Below are 22412 nucleotides of genomic sequence, written 5' to 3'. Positions count from 1 at the left end.
TGAGACCAAAAATGCAGGTGCTAACAGGCTAAAATCTTTCTGATCTCCTTGGGGGAAAGTGCTGACGAAGGCTTGAAATGTGCAAACTAGAACAGTCAGCGAATGTGCTCCTCATTCTAAAATTTGCACTTTTTAAAATTGAATGTTTATGGTTATTAGTAAATGATGTGCAGAAAACCTGATTACCTTTAAATAAAATGTCACACATAGAGCTGCGCAACTTGTTCATTGTATAAAGCTCTCCAGCTCTCTTTGAGCATGTGAATGCCAAAATATGCTCAAGTGCTTAGAAAAATGTCCGCAAATAAGTGTCTGCAATCAACTAGTGAAGAAATGAGCTGTATCGTCTAGTAGGAGCAGGCAGCTGTCTATCAGCAGGGCTTGATTCCTCTCTACTGACAGCATTTTGTGAGAGGTTTATGAATGCAGGAATCCTGGTCATTCAGTCTCAGCTACAGAATTTCAAGTATTTTGTGTAGCATGGAAAAGGCTCCATTTCCTTCTGTTGTTGTACGCTGTGTAGCTAGCTGATGTGAAACTATCAGATTAGTTATTGCTTTTAGTTTATTTATAGAGCATTAAATAACAAAAATAGCAATCAAGAGTTTAATGAGTTATTCCTGCTGTAAACAATAAACCTCTAACTTTCAGGATTAACAAAACATGAGGTTGACAAACAATGAGGTTGGAGGGAGACTGAGGGCTGTAGCTGTGAGACAACTGATTTTTCAATTATAGCCTATACAAAATTATGAGGAGCAGTTTCCAGTATTCAGACACAAGATAAAGCCTTGGGTTTTTTACAAAATAAATACATCACAGTAAACAGTACTTGTTTACATTTGGCAAGCTTGGCTCCTTTCAGAAAATGCAGCAAATGCCACGTCCGAAAATTCACATTGGAATAAAAATTAGTTTTGCATAGCCATGACAAGATCCATGATACCTGTGTAATCACAACTCCACCTCAAAGAAGAGTTAAATTGTTCTGCTCTGCCCATTCGCTCACCGGCAGACCACTCATCCAAAAAAATTTGTCTGCCCTACTTAGACAAACAAACTGGACATCACGTAAATAATTCACAGAATGGCAGTCTCTTCTATTAACTGCATACTGAAAGACTCTGCCTTGAATATGAAACATGGCTGAAACTGAAATCACCATCTTATAGAACCAGATGGTGTATGTGCTCTATAAATCAAAATTATACCTGACCTGTGAATAAGAAATCTGTTATTTTTTGATAGATTGGGCATGAGGAAGCTGTTATACTCTTGTGGACCAGTTGTTTCTTAGGAGAGTGTTCATAACATTAGGTAGGTCTGCAATACAAACAGGAACCAAGCACAGAAACAGCTCTTGTCTAGAGAATATTAACTAATTCACCAAAATGTCTTCTATTCCTCAGACTTAAAAGTCAAGAAATAGCCAGGTTAAGACTGAATCTCTAATTTTAGGCTTTTGTTCATTTGATACCACCTTTACCTAGGATGAAGGATCCAAATATACATGGCACTCTGTCTTTCTCCTCTGCGTCCTGTCAGTGTCCTCTTTGGGTGCTGTGGATGCAGTAGACATTGCTGCTCCCTAAAGCCTCTACCTGAAGCACTTCTTAGCTTCAGCACCAGAGTACAGGAGCACAACTGAATAAGGCAGGAAGATAAGGACAAAAGAGTAAGGAAACAGAGAGAACACTGCAGGAGAGGAAGAAAAAGTGAAGTTTCATGACATTCTTCTGACACTTGGCATTGGAAAGTGTCTTCACTCACTGTCCATATGGTTCCAATCAAATAAGGATGTCCGACAAAGTCAAGAACTGGGTCTAGAGCAGGGTAATTGACAGTGAAAGAGAAGAAAGAAAAGGAAAAATGAGAGGATGGTGCAGATATAGGCAATAGAGAAAAATAGTAAAGAAACGGACTGCAAACCCCACAACATAAAGAAATATACCCCAGAAAAGGGGGGAGGAGGAGGGAACAGAGACAGAGAGACCATCTGACAGGGACAGTAATAAGGTGTGTAAAATTATGCAAGTTACAGCTAGACCTGACAATTTTGCTTAGAAACAAAAAGAATATGGAGGGCCTTGTGCATGCACAGAGCGTGAACTGCTGTGTTCACATGGCCACAGCTCCTACCTACCATAACTTTTGACAAACGTGTATCATCATGTATTACTATATATGACTGTAGATAAACGCATCACAAGGTGTACTAGAATTAATTGGTAAGAAAAGTATATCATTAAAATGCTGTTCTACTTAGAATAGGATACTATTAAATAAGATTTTAGAGATCAGGGTCTCTAGAGAGGACTCGTGTCCCTTCTGGCAAAGGTGCAAACTGCTGAGTGCTGTTCAGTCATTCGGATGGTGAGATGGCCTCTCGCCATCTCTGTTTGTACAGCTTAGCCAGGGGTTGTGCCGCCGACCTCCACCACCCATGCTCTGCTCCTCCTCATTTGTCTCTACTATTCTGTCTTTTGTGGGGATACTTGAAAATACAGAAGTGAGTAAGTGATGCAAAAACATGACTAACTCACACGCAAATTTCTGCTGGGAAATCTGCCAGGTTGCTATGGGAAACACACACTGCAAGGAGCATCTGCTCCCTGACTGTCCTCCTCTGTCCTAGCGCCATTCCCTTACAGTCTCGGGGGCTTACATAGACTGTCCTTGCTGACACGTGGGGATATGCTAACAGGCTCTGTGATTCCCTTTCACAAATACTGGAAATTTTGTATCTTCGCTTTCTTTTGCCCACTCAGCCTGACAAGAAATCCGACCCATCAAAAGTGAACACGGAGAATCTATGTCCTTAAATGATGACCGTTTCTGCAAGGCCAAGGTACAATCTGAACACATGAAAACTGGCCATAATATTGCGATGTGTGTATCATCACTTGAAACTCATACAGACTTTATAAACCTAACCGTCACAAACACACAAGAGCCCACTGACACTTAATATATGTTTTAAAACCCATCCCCACTTACAACATGTTAGATGCAAACCTTGAGCCTTTCCTGCATGCCAGCTCCGATGCCTCACACATGGTTGCAGAAAGTGGCACTTGTCATTCTTCGCTCCTGTTACACAATTTTCTAAACAAACAGGCGCATCCTACAAAGGTCTCTTTTTCCCCACAGATATTCTTGCAGTCCAAACAGTCTGGAAACAGCCTGTTGGTTCAACAGTTCCACAGTATCTACAGTCTGGTTCATCAGATAGAAAAAACTACTTCAAAGCCTGAATGTTAATCTGTGTTAGCTGGGTACAGGGTAATTTCACAGGAGGAGTGCTTCAGTCAGATATGTGATCGGGACATTCTTTCCTCCTTTTTCTGCAGAAGGGTATTTTCCAGTAGATTGAAAAAAATACTTGCTTTTGGCACCTAACATGACTACATATATTAGCCCACAGACATGCTAGTGGACATGTGTTTTCTTACTCTAATGCTTCACCTTCAGTAATACTTATTTTCAATCCCAGGTCTTATCAGTGGAAATTTCTGTGACCTTTACCTTTTGTCTTTTATTTCCAAAACCTAGTGCAACATGCCCAGATTCAGACCTGTTGTCATGCTTCAGTTTTATCTATGCAGCTATTCTACCTGTGCTTTCCACACACCAGCACTTGAGACGACCTGTAGGCTCCTGTTACTCTTCCGCATAGGGTGCTCGTGAGGTGTATAGGGTACATGTTCATAGGTGCGCTTTAGACAAGCAGGTTTCACCGGAAACTTGGATTCTCATGTAACACTGGTTTCTATTTCTTGTTCACTTCAGTTACTTAGCAAAAGTAGTCACGGGGAAATGCGTAATTGTCTCACATGCAATAGTTTAAATAAGCCATTTATTAGGAGCTGCTTGAACTGCACCTGCAATTTTATTACTATTACCTGGTACTACTAAATTTTAACAGCCTTTACTTCTACTGCTCACTGTACACACTTTATAATATTATCTACAGCATCTACAATCTAGCGGTGTTCCAGCACTTCCACAGAGAAATGCAGAATTGTTTTTCTGTTTGCAAGATCACCAAAGAGCACTGCCAAATTCAGACCACACAGCAAATACCTGGGACATTACATGTAATGAAAAATATGACACAGTGTATTGGGTTTACATGGCAAGGTTTGGGTATCGGGAGTCTACAGGGGTGGCTTCTGTGAGAAGCTGCTAGAAGCTTCCCATGTGTTCAACAGAGCCAATGCCAGTCGGCTCCAAGATGGACCCACTGCTGGCCAAGGCCGAGACCATCAACGACAGTGGTAGTGCCTCTGGGTTAATGTATTTAAGGAGGGGAAAAAACCTGCAAACAGCAATGGCAGCCAGTGAGAGGAGTATGTGAGGAACAACTCTGCAGACACCAAGGTCAGTGAAGAAGGAGGGGGAGGAGGTGCTCCAGGCGCCAGAGCAGAGATTCCCCTGCAGCCCCTGGTGCAGACCATGGTGGGACAGGCTGTGCCCCTGCAGCCCATGGAGGTGAACAGTGGAGCAGAATCCACCTGCAGCCCGTGGAGGACCCCACGCCAGAGCAGGTGGATGTGCCTGAAGGAGGCTGTGATCCCCTGGGAAGTCCACGCTGGAGCAGGTTTGCTGGCCAGGACTTGTGACGCCATGGGGGACCCACGCTGGAGCAGCCTGTTCCTGAAGGACTGTACCCCATGGAAGGGACCCACGCTGGAGCAGTTCATGAAGAACTGTAGCCTGTGGGAAGGACTCACATTGGAAAAGTTTGTGGAGGACTGTTTCCCGTGGGAGAGACCCCAGGATGGAGCACGGTAAGACTGTGAGGAGTCCTTGCCCTGAGGAGGAAGGAACAGCAGAGAAAATGTGTGATGAACTGACCGCAACCCCCATTCCCCATCCCCCTGTGCCATTCAGGGGAAGGAGGTAGAGAAATCAGGAGTGAGGTTGAGCCTGGGAAGAAGGGAAGGGTGGGGGGGAGGTGTTTTAAGATTTGGTTTTATTTCTCATTATCCTACTCTGATTGGTAATAAATTAGTTTCCCCAAGTTGAGTCTGTTTTGCCTGTGACAGTAATTGGTGAGTGATCTCTCCCTGTCCTTACCTTGACCCACAAGCCTTTTGTTATATTTTCTCTCTCCTGTCCAGCTGAGGAGGGGAGTGACAGAGTGGTTTTGGTGGGCACCTGGCAACCAGCCAGGGTCAACCCACCACACACAGTTAGACAGTAACAATGCTTTATTCTTCATTCTCCACAATTCATAGTTATCTAGTCTGGATATCAAACATACGCTTCCTCTACTTTAGTATCTCAGTGAGAGCTACTAATGATACAGTTTGAAACATGCCCTACACATTCAGAAATAGCCTATGCCACAGAAAAGCAGAGAGAGAAAATGGATAGCCATACCTTTCCTATGGTACCATGATTTTCTCCCCCAGGAGTTTAATTCTGATTACTTCCATTACAGCAGAACCTGGCTCTAGATATTAAGCATATCCATACTGTGACAGGCACTGTACAATAGAGCAGAAACAGGGAGCGTAAGAAAATGGAGAGGCATGATTTGCTGGTCAGCATGGTAAACTCAGCAGTTACATGTTTCTCAAGACTATTAATAAAGTTATTACAAGGCTATTTGAGGCACCGTCGAAGAAAGAAACTGCATGTCATGAAATTGCAAAAGGGAAGCTCCTTCCACACTGCAGGGAATTCTTGTACAGGATTCAGAAATACTTAACAGATTTAAGTCAGATCTGTCCTCTGAATGCAAATGTTACTATAAAAACAAGCCTGGCAGTTTTGACTGCTCGGGCAAAATAGGGATTTCATTCAATTATATCTAAAAGTGGGAGGAAAAAAATAAAATCTTTTAATTAATAGTTTTTAAAAAAAGAGAGTGATCCAGCTGGAGAGCGATTCACTACATATATTAGGGCATTACACAAAAACGTCACAGGGATGACTCAGGAAGGGACAGCAATTATCAATCTGATGAAAAAAAAAAGTCACTATGTTGCTCCCAGAGGATGATTCCACTACTCCAGTAACTTGTTTATAATGCTGTCATTTTCAACACAAATAATATTGAGACAATTTTTTTTCCTAGCAGAACTGCTGCATTTTACACTAACAGCAACATTTTAAAGTTTTATTTATCCACAAATTCCTTCAGTGAACGCTGTGCCATCAGGCTAGCATCTCATGAAATGTTTTTGAAAAGAAAAATCAGAGGTGGAAGACAAGTCGTACAATATTAGCTTTTATTTCTTTCTAGCGATCGTGTTATTTCTCTAAAACTCAACCCCCCAGATGTTTAAACGAAGACTAAGTGATCGCCTACACCAGATTTCGGTAGGCAGCGTGCTTCCCGCTCAATGACGCGCGGAGGGCACCGCAGCCGCGGAGGGGCAGGAACGCGCCCCGAGCCTTGAAGCACGGACCCGCGCCATGCGCAGCAGTTGCCCCACAGGGATAAGGTGCGTGTGGGCACCCGAGAGCCGGGGGGGGGGCGGGGTGGCCAACGCACACTCGCCAGACAACTCCTTTTTAAAAATCCCGCCTAAACCGCCCCCAGCCCCGCCCACCGCCGCGGGGCCCTGAGCAGCCGGCAGCCGCGCGCGCCCCTACCGCGACTCTCGGAGCCGCGACGGCGGCGCTGCGGGCGCGGGCCGCGAGCGCCACCCCCGCCGCCGGGCGCGAGCGCCCCTCCGCTTCCCGCCCGCCGGGGCGTGCGCGGCGCGCGGCCCCGCCCCTCCGCGCGCCGCTCCAGAGGCCCCGGCGCCGGCCGCCTCGCGCCCTCCCCTCGCTCCCGCCCAGCCAGACGGCTCGCGGCGCCGCCGCGCGCCGTCACGCGGGGAGGAGGAGGAGGAAGGGGCGGGGGAAGCGGCGCCGCCGCCGCTGGGCTCGCACACGCGGGCGCAGGCGCGGCGGGTGCCCGCGACGCGGCGGGAGCGGCTCCCCGGCACCCGTTCGGCGCGCGCGCCGCCGCTTCCCCCCGCCTTCTCCTCCCCTCCCCCCCAGGCCGGGCGGGCGGCCGCCGTCGCGCGGGCCCCCCGAAAAGGGCGATGGAGCCGGCGCGCTCCCCCCGCCGCCTCCTCCGCCTCCTCCACGCTCCCCGGCACAGGCGCGCCCTGCTCGCACCGCGCATGCACGTACCCCCGCCCCCGGCGCGCGCGCGCGCACTGAGTGCTCGTGCAGGAGGCGGCGGTGACGGCCGGAGAGACGCGCGCAGACCCCCCCCAGCCCCCTCCCCAAATTCCCCCCTCCTCCCTCCCTCCCTCCCTTCCCCCCCCCCCCCTTTTCCCCGGCCCCCTCCCGCGCGGCGGCAGCGGCGGCAGCGGCAGCGCCCCGCGCTCCCCGGGAAGTGCGGCTCCGCGCGCGCGCGCGGGCGGCAGGTAAGCGCGAGCCCTCTCCCCATCCTCACTCCCCCCCCTTCCCCCCCGCCAAGCGGCACGGCCGCCGTTGCGCTGCGCGCGCGCTCTCCCTCGCGTGCCCCCCTCCCTCCCCCCCCGCTCACTGCCGCCGCCGGCACCCCGGCTGCTGACGGCCACGGCCGTTACAGCCCGGGCAGCTCGCGCGGGGTGAGATGGAGGCGCCGCGGGCGCGCCCGCCGCCGCCGTCAGCAGCAGCCGCACGGAGCCGTCGCGCGCCTGCCTCCCGCGCGCGCGGCGGGCGGGCGGGGGAAGGGCGAGGAGGAGGAGGCGGGAGGACGCGTCCGGCGACGGATGCGCACGTTGGAGCGCGCGGGCCCCGCGCGGCGCCCGCAACAAAGGGGCGCGCGGCCGCGGCCTGGGCGGCGGGAGCCTGGCGCCGTCTCGGCCGCCGTCCCCGGCAGGGCGGGCGCCGCGCGAGAACCGTTGGCGCGAGGGGGCGGGGGGCGCCGTCCCTGCGCAGCCCCGTGAGGCGGCGCGGGGCGGGGGGAGCGCCGGGCTCGCTCCGGAGAGGGGCCGCCTGCTGCTCGCGGGCGCCCCCGACGACGGGCCGGGAGCGCGGGCGGCGCCTCTCAGCCGCAGGGCCGCGCCGGCAGCCGCGGGTTCCCGTGGCGGCGGCGGCGAGCGGGCCGCGGCGGCCCGGCAGGGCTGGTCCCCGCCGGGAACCCGCCTGCGCCGCGTCCTCGCCGGCGGGTTCGTGGAGCCGGCGTGCGCCTGGCTGCCTCTGCGGGCACGGGCACGGCGGTCAGCGCCGCGCCGCAGCGCCTGCGGAGCCGCGGGAGCTAACGTGGCGAGGCGCCGGGCGGCGGCAGGAGCTGCACCGACAGTTACAACCCCAGACATACCCCCCCGCCCCCTTCCTGCGGTGGTAAAAAAGTGTGTGTAGGAATAATTAGCCTTACCCCGAGGAGTCGGCAACCCAGTTGGCCATGGATTTCCCCTTGCCTTTAGTCTGTGCTGGAGGGACTCTGGTCAAGTGCCTGCCGTGCTCCACTCGCAGAGTAGGAACTTTGTTTCTTTCACCAATTCCACACACACCGCTGTGTACTCAGCAACACTGTTTTCAGCCAGTGACTTCTGTGAGCAGTTCTTGCTTAGGAAGTCTCAACAGAATTGCAGCAAAATTGGGTAGTATTCAACAAAACAGGGTGGGTTTGCTGTTAGATTATTAGCAGTGGCGTTTTGCTGTTTGCTTAAAAAGAAAGCAGCGTTTTCCCCAGCTTGCAAAGAACTCTAAACGGGTCCTGTTAAAACAGTTGTTTGTCCTGCCCTCTTCGGTGCTGCACTGATACGTTTTCCCGGGACTGTAGACGCAGACAGCCCAGAAAAATACACACAGTGTTTCTTGGGTTTGTTTTCTTTTGTGTTTTTCAAATATTGATGCACCTCCTATATGGCTATCTTAACATCTGATTCTTTAGGACAAATACAAGAATTTTGGCTTTCCTCGGGTTTTTTTGTAGCCAGGGGCACTATATGCTGAGATGCCAGACCTGCAAAGGCATTTGTAGGGAGCCAGGTGTTCCTGTAGCATGTTAAACACCGAGCACCGAGTGGAAGTTGCATACCTGCCACCTATTTCTGCTTCATATATGCTCAAGGATAAATTAGAATTTAGGAAAGCAGTTCCCAGTCATTCTGTGTCAGGTGATGGAAGATTTGTTCTGAATCAAATACTAAATTTCCCTCCTCTCTGCAGCATTTCCTGCTTCTCTCATAATTAGATGCCTGTGGAAGATTGGGATTGAATAATTTAAATTAAGTGTTTTGCATTATCCTTCTGCTGTTCAAGTATCTCCACTGTTTGGAGATCTGGTATCCTTGGTGTCCCTTTCCCTTGTCCTGGATGCGCATCCATCCACAGCCCAGTCTGCTGTCCTTTGGGATGCTTGGTCTGCTTGCCAGGCCCTCTGCTAGACTTGCTCAGCTCACTGATTCAGCAGAAGGCTAATCACCTCTTTCTTGGATTGGTTACCGGGTTAACGCTAGTGATTCCTCTGGAGTTTTTTCAGACTTTTACCTGTAGTGCAAAGTAGCAGGAAAGTGGCGTCGGGGAAGTGAAGCAGCAGGATGAAAGTAAACACGGTTTATGACGCAGTGCTATTAGATCGATTTATGCAGTCATCTGTAGAACCAGTCAAAATAACTGGATATTTTAACAGTGCGTTTTGTATCATTTTAAATAATTGAAAGCGCTGTGGTTTAACACACAAATTTAAAACTTATTTTTGGCATAGATGTTATAATTTCTTAAAACGTTATTATCTTCCTGTCTTTCAGGCTGAAGGTGGCCCGTTGTAAGGGTTAATCATCTGTCAAATATTTAATAATCATTTGTTCAGAAAATTTCCTGCATTGTTCATGGTAAGGCTTATATTTGATATTTCACATTTAGTTTGATATGCTGACCCATATAGAGTGTTTCTTATACATCTTAATATTAACATTTTCTTTAGCTATAAGAATGACTTCCTCTGCAGTTGGATCATACATTTACTGGGAATTGCACTTTACAGAGAAAGTTTCTGATTTTGGATAACCGAATCAGTGGATATTTGCATAAATTAATATATTGATACAAGAAATTATCCTTTATAAATCACTAAGTGTCCTGTAAAGTATATAACCTAGGAAAAGACCTTTATGTGTTCACAATTTTAAAAGAAGTTTAAGAGGAATGCTTTTATAATTCTGGTCATATTAAGCCAAAAAAATTACTTGGCAGTTCTTTTAGCATGTAAATGATATCAGCTGTTGGGATTTTATGATTTAGGCTACTTTATAAAAATTGCAAAACTTTCCTGTGTTTTTTACAGGAGTTTTTCATCAGTATGTCTGAAACCATTAAATATAATGACGACGATCACAAAACTGTGTTCCTGAAAACATTAAATGAACAACGTTTGGAAGGAGAATTTTGTGACATAGCTATCGTGGTTGAAGATGTTAAATTCAGAGCACATAGGTGCGTGCTTGCTGCCTGCAGTACCTACTTCAAGAAGCTTTTCAAAAAACTGGAAGTTGATAGTTCATCAGTAATAGAAATAGATTTTCTTCGTTCTGATATTTTTGAGGAAGTTCTCAATTACATGTATACTGCAAAGATTTCTGTTAAGAAAGAGGATGTAAATTTGATGATGTCTTCAGGCCAGATTCTCGGTATTCGATTTCTGGATAAGCTCTGCTCTCAAAAACGTGATGTATCTAGTCCTGAAGAAAACACACAGCCCAAGAGCAAGTACTGCCTAAAAATAAACCGTCCTATGGGGGAGCCGAATGACACCCAAGATGATGAGGTGGAGGAAATTGGAGATCATGATGACAGTCCATCAGATGTGACGGTGGAAGGAACTCCCCCAAGTCAGGAAGATGGAAAATCACCTACCACTACCCTGAGAGTGCAAGAGGCGATTCTGAAAGAGTTGGGAAGTGAAGAGGTTCGAAAAGTGAACTGCTACGGCCAGGAAGTAGAGCCTATGGAAACAACCGAATCAAAAGACTTAGGATCTCAGACCCCTCAGGCTTTGACATTTAATGATGGCATAAGTGAAGTGAAAGATGAACAGACACCAGGCTGGACCACAGCAGCTGGAGATATGAAGTTTGAGTATTTGCTTTACGGTCACAGGGAACACATTGTATGTCAGGCTTGTGGTAAGACCTTTTCTGATGAAGCGCGATTGAGAAAACATGAAAAGCTACACACTGCTGATAGACCGTTTGTTTGTGAAATGTGTACAAAGGGCTTTACCACGCAAGCTCATTTGAAAGAGCACCTGAAAATACACACAGGTTACAAGCCCTACAGTTGCGAGGTATGTGGAAAGTCTTTTATTCGTGCACCAGATCTAAAAAAGCACGAAAGAGTTCACAGTAATGAGAGGCCATTTGCATGCCATATGTGTGATAAAGCTTTCAAGCACAAATCCCACCTCAAAGACCATGAAAGAAGACACCGGGGAGAGAAACCTTTTGTCTGCAGTTCCTGCACTAAGGCATTTGCTAAAGCATCTGATCTAAAAAGGCATGAGAACAATATGCACAGTGAAAGAAAACAAGTTACTACAGCCAATTCCATCCAGAGTGAAACAGAACAGTTACAGGCAGCAGCTATGGCTGCTGAAGCAGAGCAGCAATTAGAAACTATAGCTTGTAGTTAAAAACAGAAACTTTATCAGAAGTAATATAAGAAATTAAACTGAACAAAATCTATTGTTGGTATATGTTTAGACTGAGAATTATCTTTTCAAGAGAACATATTTTTAGAGGATTTGAATGCTACATAGGAACGCATAGCATTGCTTGGTTAGGTATTTTAAAATATTTCAGAGAGGGGTATTCTTAGAATATGAAATAGTTTTGTTGTCATTAGCAGTATCATGCACTAATACCCGATTTAATTTGAGAATATGATCAAGTTCTCTATAAAACAGGGATCATCACCAGCTGATGTTTTGTTTTATCCAGTATGGAATACTGCATACGACGTAGATGTCGAAAGCAGTGAGTTGTATTTGAAAATGCTGAGATCTCAGAAAGTAACAAACATGGAAAGGAAATACTTGGGTTTTGTAATTGTGGAGGTGTTATACCTATAATTTTTGAGAAACAGACGTTGATTCTCTAAGCTTTTTAATTCTTCCTTTTTTCACCTAATGTAGGTGCTGGAGGGTGGTACAGGAGTGTAAGGGGGGGGACAGTGATCAAAATGAAATTGCTTCTTATTCCATGCCCTCAGCTATCCTCTTATTTTAATCAAGGTGGCAAGTTTAATGAAATACTTGCTTTCCTGAAAAAAAATGCATTGTTCGCAGTGGCCCTAGCTGGCAAAGCAGAAGGGTCGTGGCATTCACCAGTCCCTTCTGTGGGGAGAAGAGCCTGCCTCGTTTGTTTCTGTGCTCGCTCGTATGCCGGCCCCCGGAGATGGGACAGAGCCACAAAGGAAAAAGGGCGCAGCATGGAGAAGGAGCCATGTTCCTTACTCGGACCCAGTAGAAATTAGTTAAAGCTAATACAGCCTGAGGCTGTAGTTTTTATTATGCAGCTTTCGGTTCACCTAACCTTAGCGCAGTTAAGGCATAGGAGTGTTTGTGGCAGCACAGGAGGATTAGCTGCACTGGCGAGTGACCGGGTGTCACTGCCAGACCTCCGGAGTTGCAGAGCATGGCCGCGGGCTGTCGCGTACCTGCCCGCGGTGTTCAGGCTGGGGCTTGTGTCACGGCTGGTCACACCAGCTCGTCGGTCCTGTTCAAGTTTAAAAACCGCCTTCTGACACACCACCTCTCAGCGAGAGGGAGACTTCAGTGAGTGACTTCAGTCATAATTGATCCAGAATCAGTGTTCACTAAGAGTCTGTTACTTAGAGTTGCCTGGGTCTTTTTCAGACAAGCTGAGGTAGATGCTGCTAATTTAACCATTAACTCAAGGAGTCAACAAAGTAAGTGGTCTTTGGATTGCAGTCTGCTATGTGTAGTCAACAAGGGAAGACACAAAACCAGTGGTAATGTAATCCAAAGGGATATCATGCCTTTATTTTAAATTTGTAAATATTACAACTCTTGTGAAAACTTCTTTTGAAGTTGGAATGGGCAAAAAACCACACTCTTGGGCACGTGGTTGGATAACATTGGTCACCTGCGATACCCATAGCATATGAAAGTGTTAGAGCAGTTTCTGGTAAGTTGCTGTGTGGTAGATCACATCCTGCTTTTCTAAATAGAAATTGAAAATAGTGTTTTGGAACTGTTATATGGAACTTTGGTTATTGGTTGTTTTCTTTGGTTGGGTTTTTTTACAGCTTCATTTTATTCATGTACTCATCAGATTAAGCAGTTAATCTTAAAATGCCAATAATTGTTTGAAGGCTGGTCTGTAAATAAAACACGAACTTAATATTTTAGAAAATGTAAACTTTGGACCTTTACCAATATATTTTTTTAAAATGTTGCTTCATTTTACATTCAGTAATATTAGTTTGTAAACAAACTATACATTTTGTATCTGTGCAACATCAGAGGATGTGAATTCATTGCATTTTATTGGTTCTCTTGAGGAACATGATAAATGACCATTGTTAAAATGTTTTACTGTATATGATCATAGATATAAAGATAGTAGGTCCCAAGCGGGATCTACTTTTTTTTTTCTAAATGTATTAGTCTTGCTATGTTTTCTTATCTAAAGTTGTGTTCACCTTTTCTTAGATGATAAAATTGGGGTTGATAAGACTGTACAAAACAGATCTGTTGTGATAAGAGTTCACAAGTGTAAAAGATGAAGAAAGTAAATTTTCTCTAGGTCTCCTATGAAGACTGCAAAAAGTAATGAGTTTAAATTACAGCAGTGAATGTTTACATTAGAAAAAACTTTTAAAGGGTTGAATGATGAATTATTAGAGCAGAATGCCTGGGGAGGTACTGCAATCTCCACTAGTGCTGATACTCAGGAACGGGTTAGACAAACATCTGTTAGGGATGGTTTAAATATAGATAATTCTGCCTTGAAGCTGAGGGATAAACTAAATAACCTCTCAAGAGCCTCACTGGGGTTTTTTTTGAAAGTAATAAATGAAAATGGAGCTCACTGGGACAGCAGGAGCTTGAATGGAAAGGCAGAGCTCAAGACTTACAGTTAAAGAAAATTGCCCTCTGACATTCGAGCACAAGCAGTCAGGCTGTGAATTTGAAATTGTTACAGAAAAGCAGGCTTGCATTAAAAGACACAATTGAAAGTGTGATAACGTGTTTTACATCAGAGTAAATTCTGCTGTTCTTAAAGCTTACAGCTGTAAGAGTTGCATGATGTTTGTAGCTTTATAAAACTGGGACAGATTGATATTATACATACTCTAATACAAAAGTGTGCAGAAACAGGAACAGATGTTACTGTTGTACATTCTGTGGACAGGCATGAACACCTTACATGAGACTTGATCTTAACAGTCTTGTCATGGGAACAAATTCAGTGAAGCCAATGGAACTGCCCACTTGTCAAAGACTTGGAAAGGGGCCTTCACCTCTTACTAGTTTTTAGCTGTTTAAGAGTCAGAAAACTGCTGTATGTTTGTGAGACCAAAAATGACAACATTGATCAAGAAAGCAAAGACTTATTTTTGTGAAGTTGGGAATTATATTGGCAGTTTCTACTACCGCTGTCTGTTTTATGGATATGAACTTACCTTATTTTTTCTTTTTTTGAAAGGCAGTAGATAATTTTTTGTTCCCAACTGTTTTTATTCAAGACAGAGAGGAGGCCTAGAATACTTACCCTTAAAGTTTTGGAAAAGGTTTCAGAAAGGAATTGTGGAGGCAACCTTAGCTGTACGTTATTCTTAATGTGTTCCTGTTCATTGTGTACATTCTGAAGGGATGTTAGCTTATATGTTATGGGGGTCTATCTGTGAAGTTCAGGTAAATCCATCTGCATCTTAAGACGCTACTGCTCCCAGCTCTCTCCTGTCCGTGCCAGAAGACGCCATGTGCAGAAGCAGATGTACGTCAGCTCCAAGCCACAGAGATTTTACAGTGTGATAAACTGTAAGCTATGAGCTGTGTTGATCAAGAGATGGGCAAATTTTTATTTTTGCTTTTACAAGGATGGCAGCTTCTTTCAGAGCTTATGAGACACTGGGTGAGATTCTGTCCAGTACTGGGAATTTTGCTGTTATCTTTATTGGGGCCAGACTGATCTAATATTCCTAACAAGGTTTCCAACAGTGGGGAAATCAGCTAATGACAGAGTGCTGTAGAAACATAAATGGCTAAAATAACATTAGATGTGAATTAATTGTTTTTCTCAGAATTAAGTAGAAAAAATAACATGCATGGAATTAGTCCTAAACATACACTTCTCCGTCTACGGTTTGTGAAATTGGAGTCAGTTGTGTCTTTAATATACATAAGTGGAAAAACCAGAGTTACTGTTTTTGGCTTATACTGAGCATCTGTCCATGTTATGATGTTATGTGACTGAGTGGCTTCAGTGGAACTCTCCATGTATTGGAATTAAGTATATGAATAGGTGTTTGCGTGACCAGGACTTACATGTATATAATGCAGCAACATGTTAGTTGATGTGAAATGAGGTTCCAATGACCCAAATGGGTCTATAAGGTCAACACCAGTTGAGATGCTAAACCAAAGCCTTTTCAGTTGCAAAAAGCTCTACATACTAAGGATATATAACCATTTAGTTAAAAGGCTTTGTGCTTTAAAAGACTAAATAACTTGGGAGTGAGAAGAAATATTTGAAATAAGAACTTTGCTATTCTGCGATCTTAACTGTGTGTTCTTAAAAATAGTGTGGGTTTTTTGTAAAGAGAAAAAGAAACGAAGACATTTTGAACTCTGGTATCTGATTAATTTCTGATCCAAATTGTGTTAGCCATGGGTATGCTGCTGGGTATTTGGCACAACTCAGTTTGGAAACTAAAAGTTCAGGAAAGAATACCTTTCAGCCCTTTTCCACGCCCCACCCCTTCTACACACCCTTCTTATCCATATTTAAACAAACATTAGAAAATTAAGCAATTCACAGTTGAGTACTTGTGTTTTCATTTTTCTCATTTAATCTTTTAAAAAGGTTTAGACCTGGAGATCAGAGTTTTAAAGGTTGTTGTGTGAAAGAAGATGCCTCATGCCGACTTGAGTAGCAAAAGTTTGAGGAGTTCAGCTTCTGTTTGTTCATGTAAGCTACAAAATAGTAAATAGTCCTCAAAATCTTGCCATTTAGGAGTTCTTTTGAAGATCAGACCCCAACTTTCTAGACATTGTCTTCATGATTCCTGTGAGTAAGAATATTTAAATTAAGAGTTGGGTGAGATCAGATGATATCAGAAAGTCTACTTTGATCTTAGAGTATATTTTTAGGGAGAGATTATCTATTATTAAGTCTTTCATCAATTTAGACACCTCTCTGTCTTAAAGAAGAGACAAAGCATTTCCGAAATACAATTACATCTACCACTAACAACGTATGACTTTCCTGAATGGAAACATTTGCAGATCAATACAAAATAGGTTAATTCTACCTAGAAGGTAAAGACAGATCTAAGAAATTTTCATCTTTTTCAAACAGTTAGTCTGTAGATCACAGTAATATGCCCAATCAGACAGAAACGTGCATGTTTCATCAAAAATTCCATTACGGCAGCTGATCTGTCATTTGTCTCCATATAGATCTAGAACAATTATAATAACATTCTTATTCATTTCAGAACAGATGGAGGATTTCCATGAATAGATTTTGTTAAATATGTGTCATAAGAGTCGAGACATCTCTTCACAGGAATGATTTTTAAATGTAATGCAAGAAATCTGAAATAATATGATAGCTAAAAATAGTGATTTATACAATATTGATATGTTTTTCAATGTATTTCTCTCCACCGTCCCTTTATATTTTTTTGCCCTGCTCCTTTAGGTATTTATAGAACTCTCAAATTCTGTGAACCTCAGCAGTTCCACTATGACCAGAACTAGAGCCATCATTTTGAGAGCTCTTTAAAATAGAAATAGACTTTTGAAGTCTTACCATTTTTTAATAATCTGTAGCTAAGTATCTCATTTTTTATAGATAAACTTGAAACATGTAGACCATATGAATAGAGTTGTTCCATGTCTGACCTGTTTGGCATACGGATATCAAAAAACCATGGCCAAAGCAAAACTTCAGGATATCTGTATCCCATATTCCTTCCTGCATATATGTATATATATATTTTTTTAAGTCCATAGTTCTTGAAAGAACACAAATTTATAAAATGAGTGGTACTAACAAGAAATTGAAATTCTTACTGAATGGAAATTCCAAATGTATTATCTTTTAATAACACTGAGCCATTTTGAATAAGTATATAAGACAATAGCTTCATATTACATATTATGCACATAAATAGATTTAAAGCTGTATTTTAATGCAGAAGTAAAAGAAATTCATGGAAATAATCCATTGAATATAGATTGTCTTTATGGAATCAAAAAATCATGAGAATTATGAAAACATGATTTCAAATTTTTTCCACCAAAACATCAAAGCACTATTCTATTTTAGAAAAATGTATTTTCTGATGTAAACCCATTCTGTTAACAGACACATTCTATTAAAAACAATAACGACAACAACAACGACAAAACATTGCTTGCATTTGTAGTTTTCTGACCTTCTAACAATGGCCTGTTTTTACTTTTAATATGAGTAATCTGCATCTGCAAGCAACTTAGCTGCAGGGAAGCTCAATCTTTAGAATATTTTTAAAGATAAAAATATTCTAGGTTTTCACTCATCACTAATAAAGACCCATTTTTTTTTCAGGGTCAAGGGTACTACAAGCAGTGATTACAGGAGCAAACCACTGTAGTGGCATTGCAGAATTGCTCAGACAAGAGGATGTAGAATGGTAGAGCTCCACTCTGAGATGCAAAAACTTATTTCTTTCTACTCTAGAAACTGGAAATGGTACTGACACGAGATGCTGTGTACCTTCAGGTGGGAGTTCCTCTTCGAGGGAAATTATCAGTTATCTGCAGATGATTTATGGCTTTTTTTACTCATCAGCAGCATAACTGCGATTTACAGACTAGAGTTTTCAGGACTTAAAGATATTAGTTGGTTCTATTCTGCATACTGTCAGAGCTTTTATACATGCTTCTGTTGTGTTCAAGGTTGCATGGACAAAGTTAGGGAGAACAGTTGAAGTAAAAACACGAATATACTGTAAAAATGTTCTAAATTTGCATTTATTAAACTAATACAAATTACATACAGATTTTTATTTAATGCATTTAGGGCACGCTATATTTCAGAGCATGCTCTCACTTGCTTAAGTCAGTAGCCTCAGATGATAATTTGTTGATTTGTTTTCATTAACTCGACATCCAACATTTAGAATCAGTGTATAGATTTATTTTTCTTGGGTACGAAAGCCGTGAAGTATCTCTTCATACAGCTCTATTACACTAGAAATATTGAGTTATACTGACTGTCTATATCTAAGCAGTATTTAATCCCTTTTTATTTACACTAGGGGGATCCATCTTCTTTGTATCCCTAATAAGCCCATTATCATTCCCCATTTCCTGTTACAAAATAACTGGTTTTTATGAGATCTGCTTAGGACATTAAGAAATGTTTTCTCAGATGGCGGTAGGATTTGATCTGATTATTTTGCAAAGATGTAAAGTGAATAGAAAGTGGCTTCTTCTGTATGGAAAGTTAGTTTACAATGGAATGTTTCTCTATGTTTCTTCCAAAACTTAAGCATTGGTTTTTTATTTGTTTCTGTTTTGCTATAAAGCTTGTTTTTTGGCAATACAGTTTTCTAAAGGCATAGCAAAGTACTTTGTATGGTAAAGCTTAATGCTGCTGAAAGGGTGAATCTTGTTCCTTCTCTCCTCCTTTCCTGCTCACAGAGGTGTCTGGTGAACCTCTATGTCAATGCACGGTAGGTGATGAAGGTATTCAGGCAGGAGCAGGGATGATGGTAAAGGAGGAGGAAGGAGCAGGACTTTCTCATTTCAACTGTAGTGAAATGAGTGACAGCTCGCTCTGTCTTATATGGTCACCCCCTTAAAGTTTGTCTTGTCTGGACAAATGTCATTCCTAAATTATGTTCTTTTATTCTTATTGAATTCTTTCTTTTTGAAGACTTTTCAGGGTGGAGAGGTCTGAAAAGAATTTCACCTATTTGTGTAGAATTTACTATACGTAGAACTATGGTAGAGCTAGTATTCTGATTACTCATTAATATGCTGGATAGTATGTGCTATTTTGTTAACAAACTAATGGCTGTTGGCTTTGATCCAAAGATGATCTGCTGTCGGTGTTCACACAGGAACAGGCTTAGCACTCTTTTTAACTCAAACCTATTTGTCTATCCTAGGTGATAACAAAAAGAGAGAAGTAACGCACCAAGGCAGTAGACTTTATGTCCAAGGCACAGCTGAATCATGAGATGTTTCCCTGTTTGCAAGTTCGGGGGAAAAGCTAAATGAGGTCAGGGGATCAGATCCATGGTGATCTAAGACAACCAAAGTTGTGGTTGCTGCAATTGTTGTTCTTTTGCCGGCAGCAGCACCTATGCAATGTCTCAGTGAAGCACTTCATGGAGAGCTGGAGCACCTGAAAACTAACAACCATTTTGAGGCATTTTTTTCTTAACCTTCTTAGCAGCCCCACATGATTAACTCAGTGCTATGGTCAGTGGAAGACCAGCCCCAATTTAGATTGACTTTGGCTGTTGTGGAGCTGACACCTAAGACAGCAGCTTTCTCTTTCGTCTGCCATAGTAAAACTGCAAATTGTTGCTAGAAGGCATAATCTGTTCTCTCCTCTTGCTGTTACCTTTTGCACCTGTTTCTTCCATCTTGTTTGCCTCACATTTAATGGCTTTTATGGCTTTAGGATAAGCCCGTCAAGTGAGTTTCTATAACAAAGCAATTCAGTGCTCCGGTGAGTTAATCTTAGGTTGACCTACCTTGTCAAACCAATTCAGTAGATTTTGATCCAGGGTAAGTGGCAGGAGCCCATAGCTAGAGTTAGGAGAATGAATGGAGCAGGACTTGCCCAACTTTGGCATCACATTAAATACACGGTGACGAAGCACAGCCCTGTTTGCAAAGTGTTTGCGAGACGCGGCCAGGCAACAGAAAGGACCAGACAGAATTCCTTTGTAACAGCCAGTGGTGGTAGACTTGTGGGATTTTGAAGAGGGAGATGTGTGTTCTTCATTTCTGCTTTTTCAGGAGAACAAAATTTGGGGTTTGAAGTTGTGGGGGGTTTTGTTTTCTTTCTTTTTTATTATGTACATTAATATGACCTGTTTACCTCTCATCCAACAATACTATGAAGCCTTGAATTGTGGCAAATCGCTCAGGTTAAGGAGAAAAGAATAGTTATAAAAGACAATAGGTGTTTAATTCACTGGAGGACAAAACTGTAAGCCCAAAATGAAAAGTTATATTTTTGCAACATAAGTTAATGTTTGTAAGTTTTAGAAGTAGGCATTATTCACTTTATACATATTTAGGTCTCTTTTAGATCGCTTACTGTGTAAAAAATGTCATGATCTTTGGTTATTGGAAATAGTATAAATCCAAAGTATAGGGATAGATTCTGTATTTCATTAGGTGATGTCAGCTAGGCTGTTTTCATGTTAATTTTTTTTTTTTTTTTTTTTTCCTGTCTAGATTTCTAGTTTAGGCTTCTGCAGTAAACTTGAAGTTTTTAGAATGATTGATTTTGATTTCTTTCCAGGTATAAATATGAATCCATTTGAAGGCCTGAATATAAAAATCATAGGTATTTTTAAATTTCCATTTGGTGCTTCAGATTAAGAAGTTTTAAATGTAGTTCTTCAGTTGGGTAGCTGAGGCTGCGGAAAGCATTCTTTGTTGAGAGTTGTCTTCTTTCAGTGAAAAGTTCTTCCCTGGAAATACAGTTCTGTTCCCTGATATTTCTCATAGTTTTCTGTGCTTTACTTTTAACAAGACTTTTTTTCCCCAACTGAAGTAACAACATTTGAATATTTTCTTTTTGCAAGATACCTTATATTACAGCTATTATTTTGTTATTTTGCCCAGTAATATTTTACTAATTCATACAGATTTTCCAGTAAGATTTTTAACAATCATGGCCACTATATTCTTGCTCCTAAAGTGTAAAATAAGGCATAAACCAGGACTTTGAGACATAAACTTTGTAATGATGGTGTAAGGTTTCAATCTTTAACTTTTCAGCCCTGTATGTGAAACCTTATAGCCCTAAAAAGCAGTAAGACCTCATTGAATGCTTCTATTGGAGAGACTTGATTTTTTAAAAAAAATAAATATATTCTAACATTGTTTCTGGAATTCTTGATCTTAAATAAGGGAAAAGAGTTCAACTGTCTATTTGGGAAGTAGGAAGGAGCAGCTATACCCCTTTGTATTTCAGATGGGTTAGAGGTCTGAAGATAACTGGTCTTGTTTACTGGAGTAAGTTATGTACAGCTATACACATAGTAACAATTAAAACCTACAGTTTTTAAAGTGCACAACAGGCAAGTTTGCTTATGCTAGAGTTTTGCCATTCAGTCTGCAAAAGAACTGCAATACATCAGAAAGTCATGCTTAAAGATGTCATGACTGCCATCATAAATAGACGTATGTTAGACAGAAGTGTTTTAATTAAAGGTCAACAATGACCCATTTTAAGAGTGTTAGTAAATATTTTCAATATGAAACATAGGTTTAATTTTCCACTTCAGTAATTTTTTCTTTTATCCAGTTGTATGACTTCATTGTAGATCTCCCATTGTTCCAAGGATGGATTAAATGCCTCCAGAGAGGGGCAGTGATTTGGTGGATGTGATAAATTCTGCTAGGGTAGGGGTGTCCTATTATAGTACTTTTCAGCTGGACACACAGATCATGCTCTGTGAATCTTACTAACGTAATTTAAAGATTTGATACTCTACTGTTTTAAATCCTTTCTTTTGTAACAAAATTGGTGTTTTAAAACATAATTTAAAATTCATATATTTATCTTATTTGGCCAAATTGTTTAATTTTTAGTCATGCCTGATGAAATCCCCATCCTTTTGACTCTATGGGACAAGTTAGGAAACTGCCTTGTGTATTTACTGTTTGTATTTTGTATTGGTGTAATTCAGTATAGTTTCCCATTCTCAGTCCTTGAACAATCTAAGCTGTTTAGTGGAATGTTGAAATGATGATTTTGATATTTATATTTTACATATCTTTGTTCTCTTCTTTGAGTGTTAAGCATGTAGTTTAATATTTAGGTTGTTTACATTTATCAAAATGTTATAACTGAATTTATTGAAGACTTTAATGAAATAGTATTTTCTTGCAAGTTTGGAAATGTCTTCATTTATTTTAAAGCTGACTTTTCTTCTCCTTAGCTCACGGGCTAGCAGTTTTGCCATGGGTCATACATGCTTCTTTGCTTCTCTCCTTTTAAGTTCTTTGAAGACTTGAGCATATGCCTAATTTTATGACTTGTGTC

The 22412-nt window shown here is 42.3% G+C and overlaps 1 protein-coding gene across 2 annotated transcripts; it reads left to right on the top strand.

The window, feature by feature from the left end:
• The first annotated feature begins 7326 nt into the window (after positions 1-7326).
• Positions 7327-22259, top strand: ZBTB14 (zinc finger and BTB domain containing 14). 2 transcript variants are annotated; one of them, XM_074821487.1, is made up of 5 exons: positions 7327-7373; positions 9690-9773; positions 10226-14944; positions 15990-16094; positions 17721-22259. In XM_074821487.1, exons 2-3 carry the CDS (start codon positions 9771-9773, stop codon positions 11567-11569), a joined length of 1347 nt encoding a protein of 448 aa, XP_074677588.1. In that variant the 5' UTR covers positions 7327-7373; positions 9690-9770; the 3' UTR covers positions 11570-14944; positions 15990-16094; positions 17721-22259. The 2 variants fall into 2 exon arrangements, with proteins under 2 accessions (XP_074677588.1, XP_074677580.1); XM_074821479.1 differs by having other exon boundaries at positions 10226-16094.
• Positions 22260-22412: the final 153 nt, after the last annotated feature.

Source organism: Strix aluco, chromosome 1, assembly GCF_031877795.1.
Source record: "Strix aluco isolate bStrAlu1 chromosome 1, bStrAlu1.hap1, whole genome shotgun sequence".
Taxonomy (NCBI): domain Eukaryota; kingdom Metazoa; phylum Chordata; class Aves; order Strigiformes; family Strigidae; genus Strix; species Strix aluco.
The sequence above is the reverse complement of the archived record's forward strand: the minus strand, read 5'-3'. Positions and strand labels throughout refer to the sequence as shown.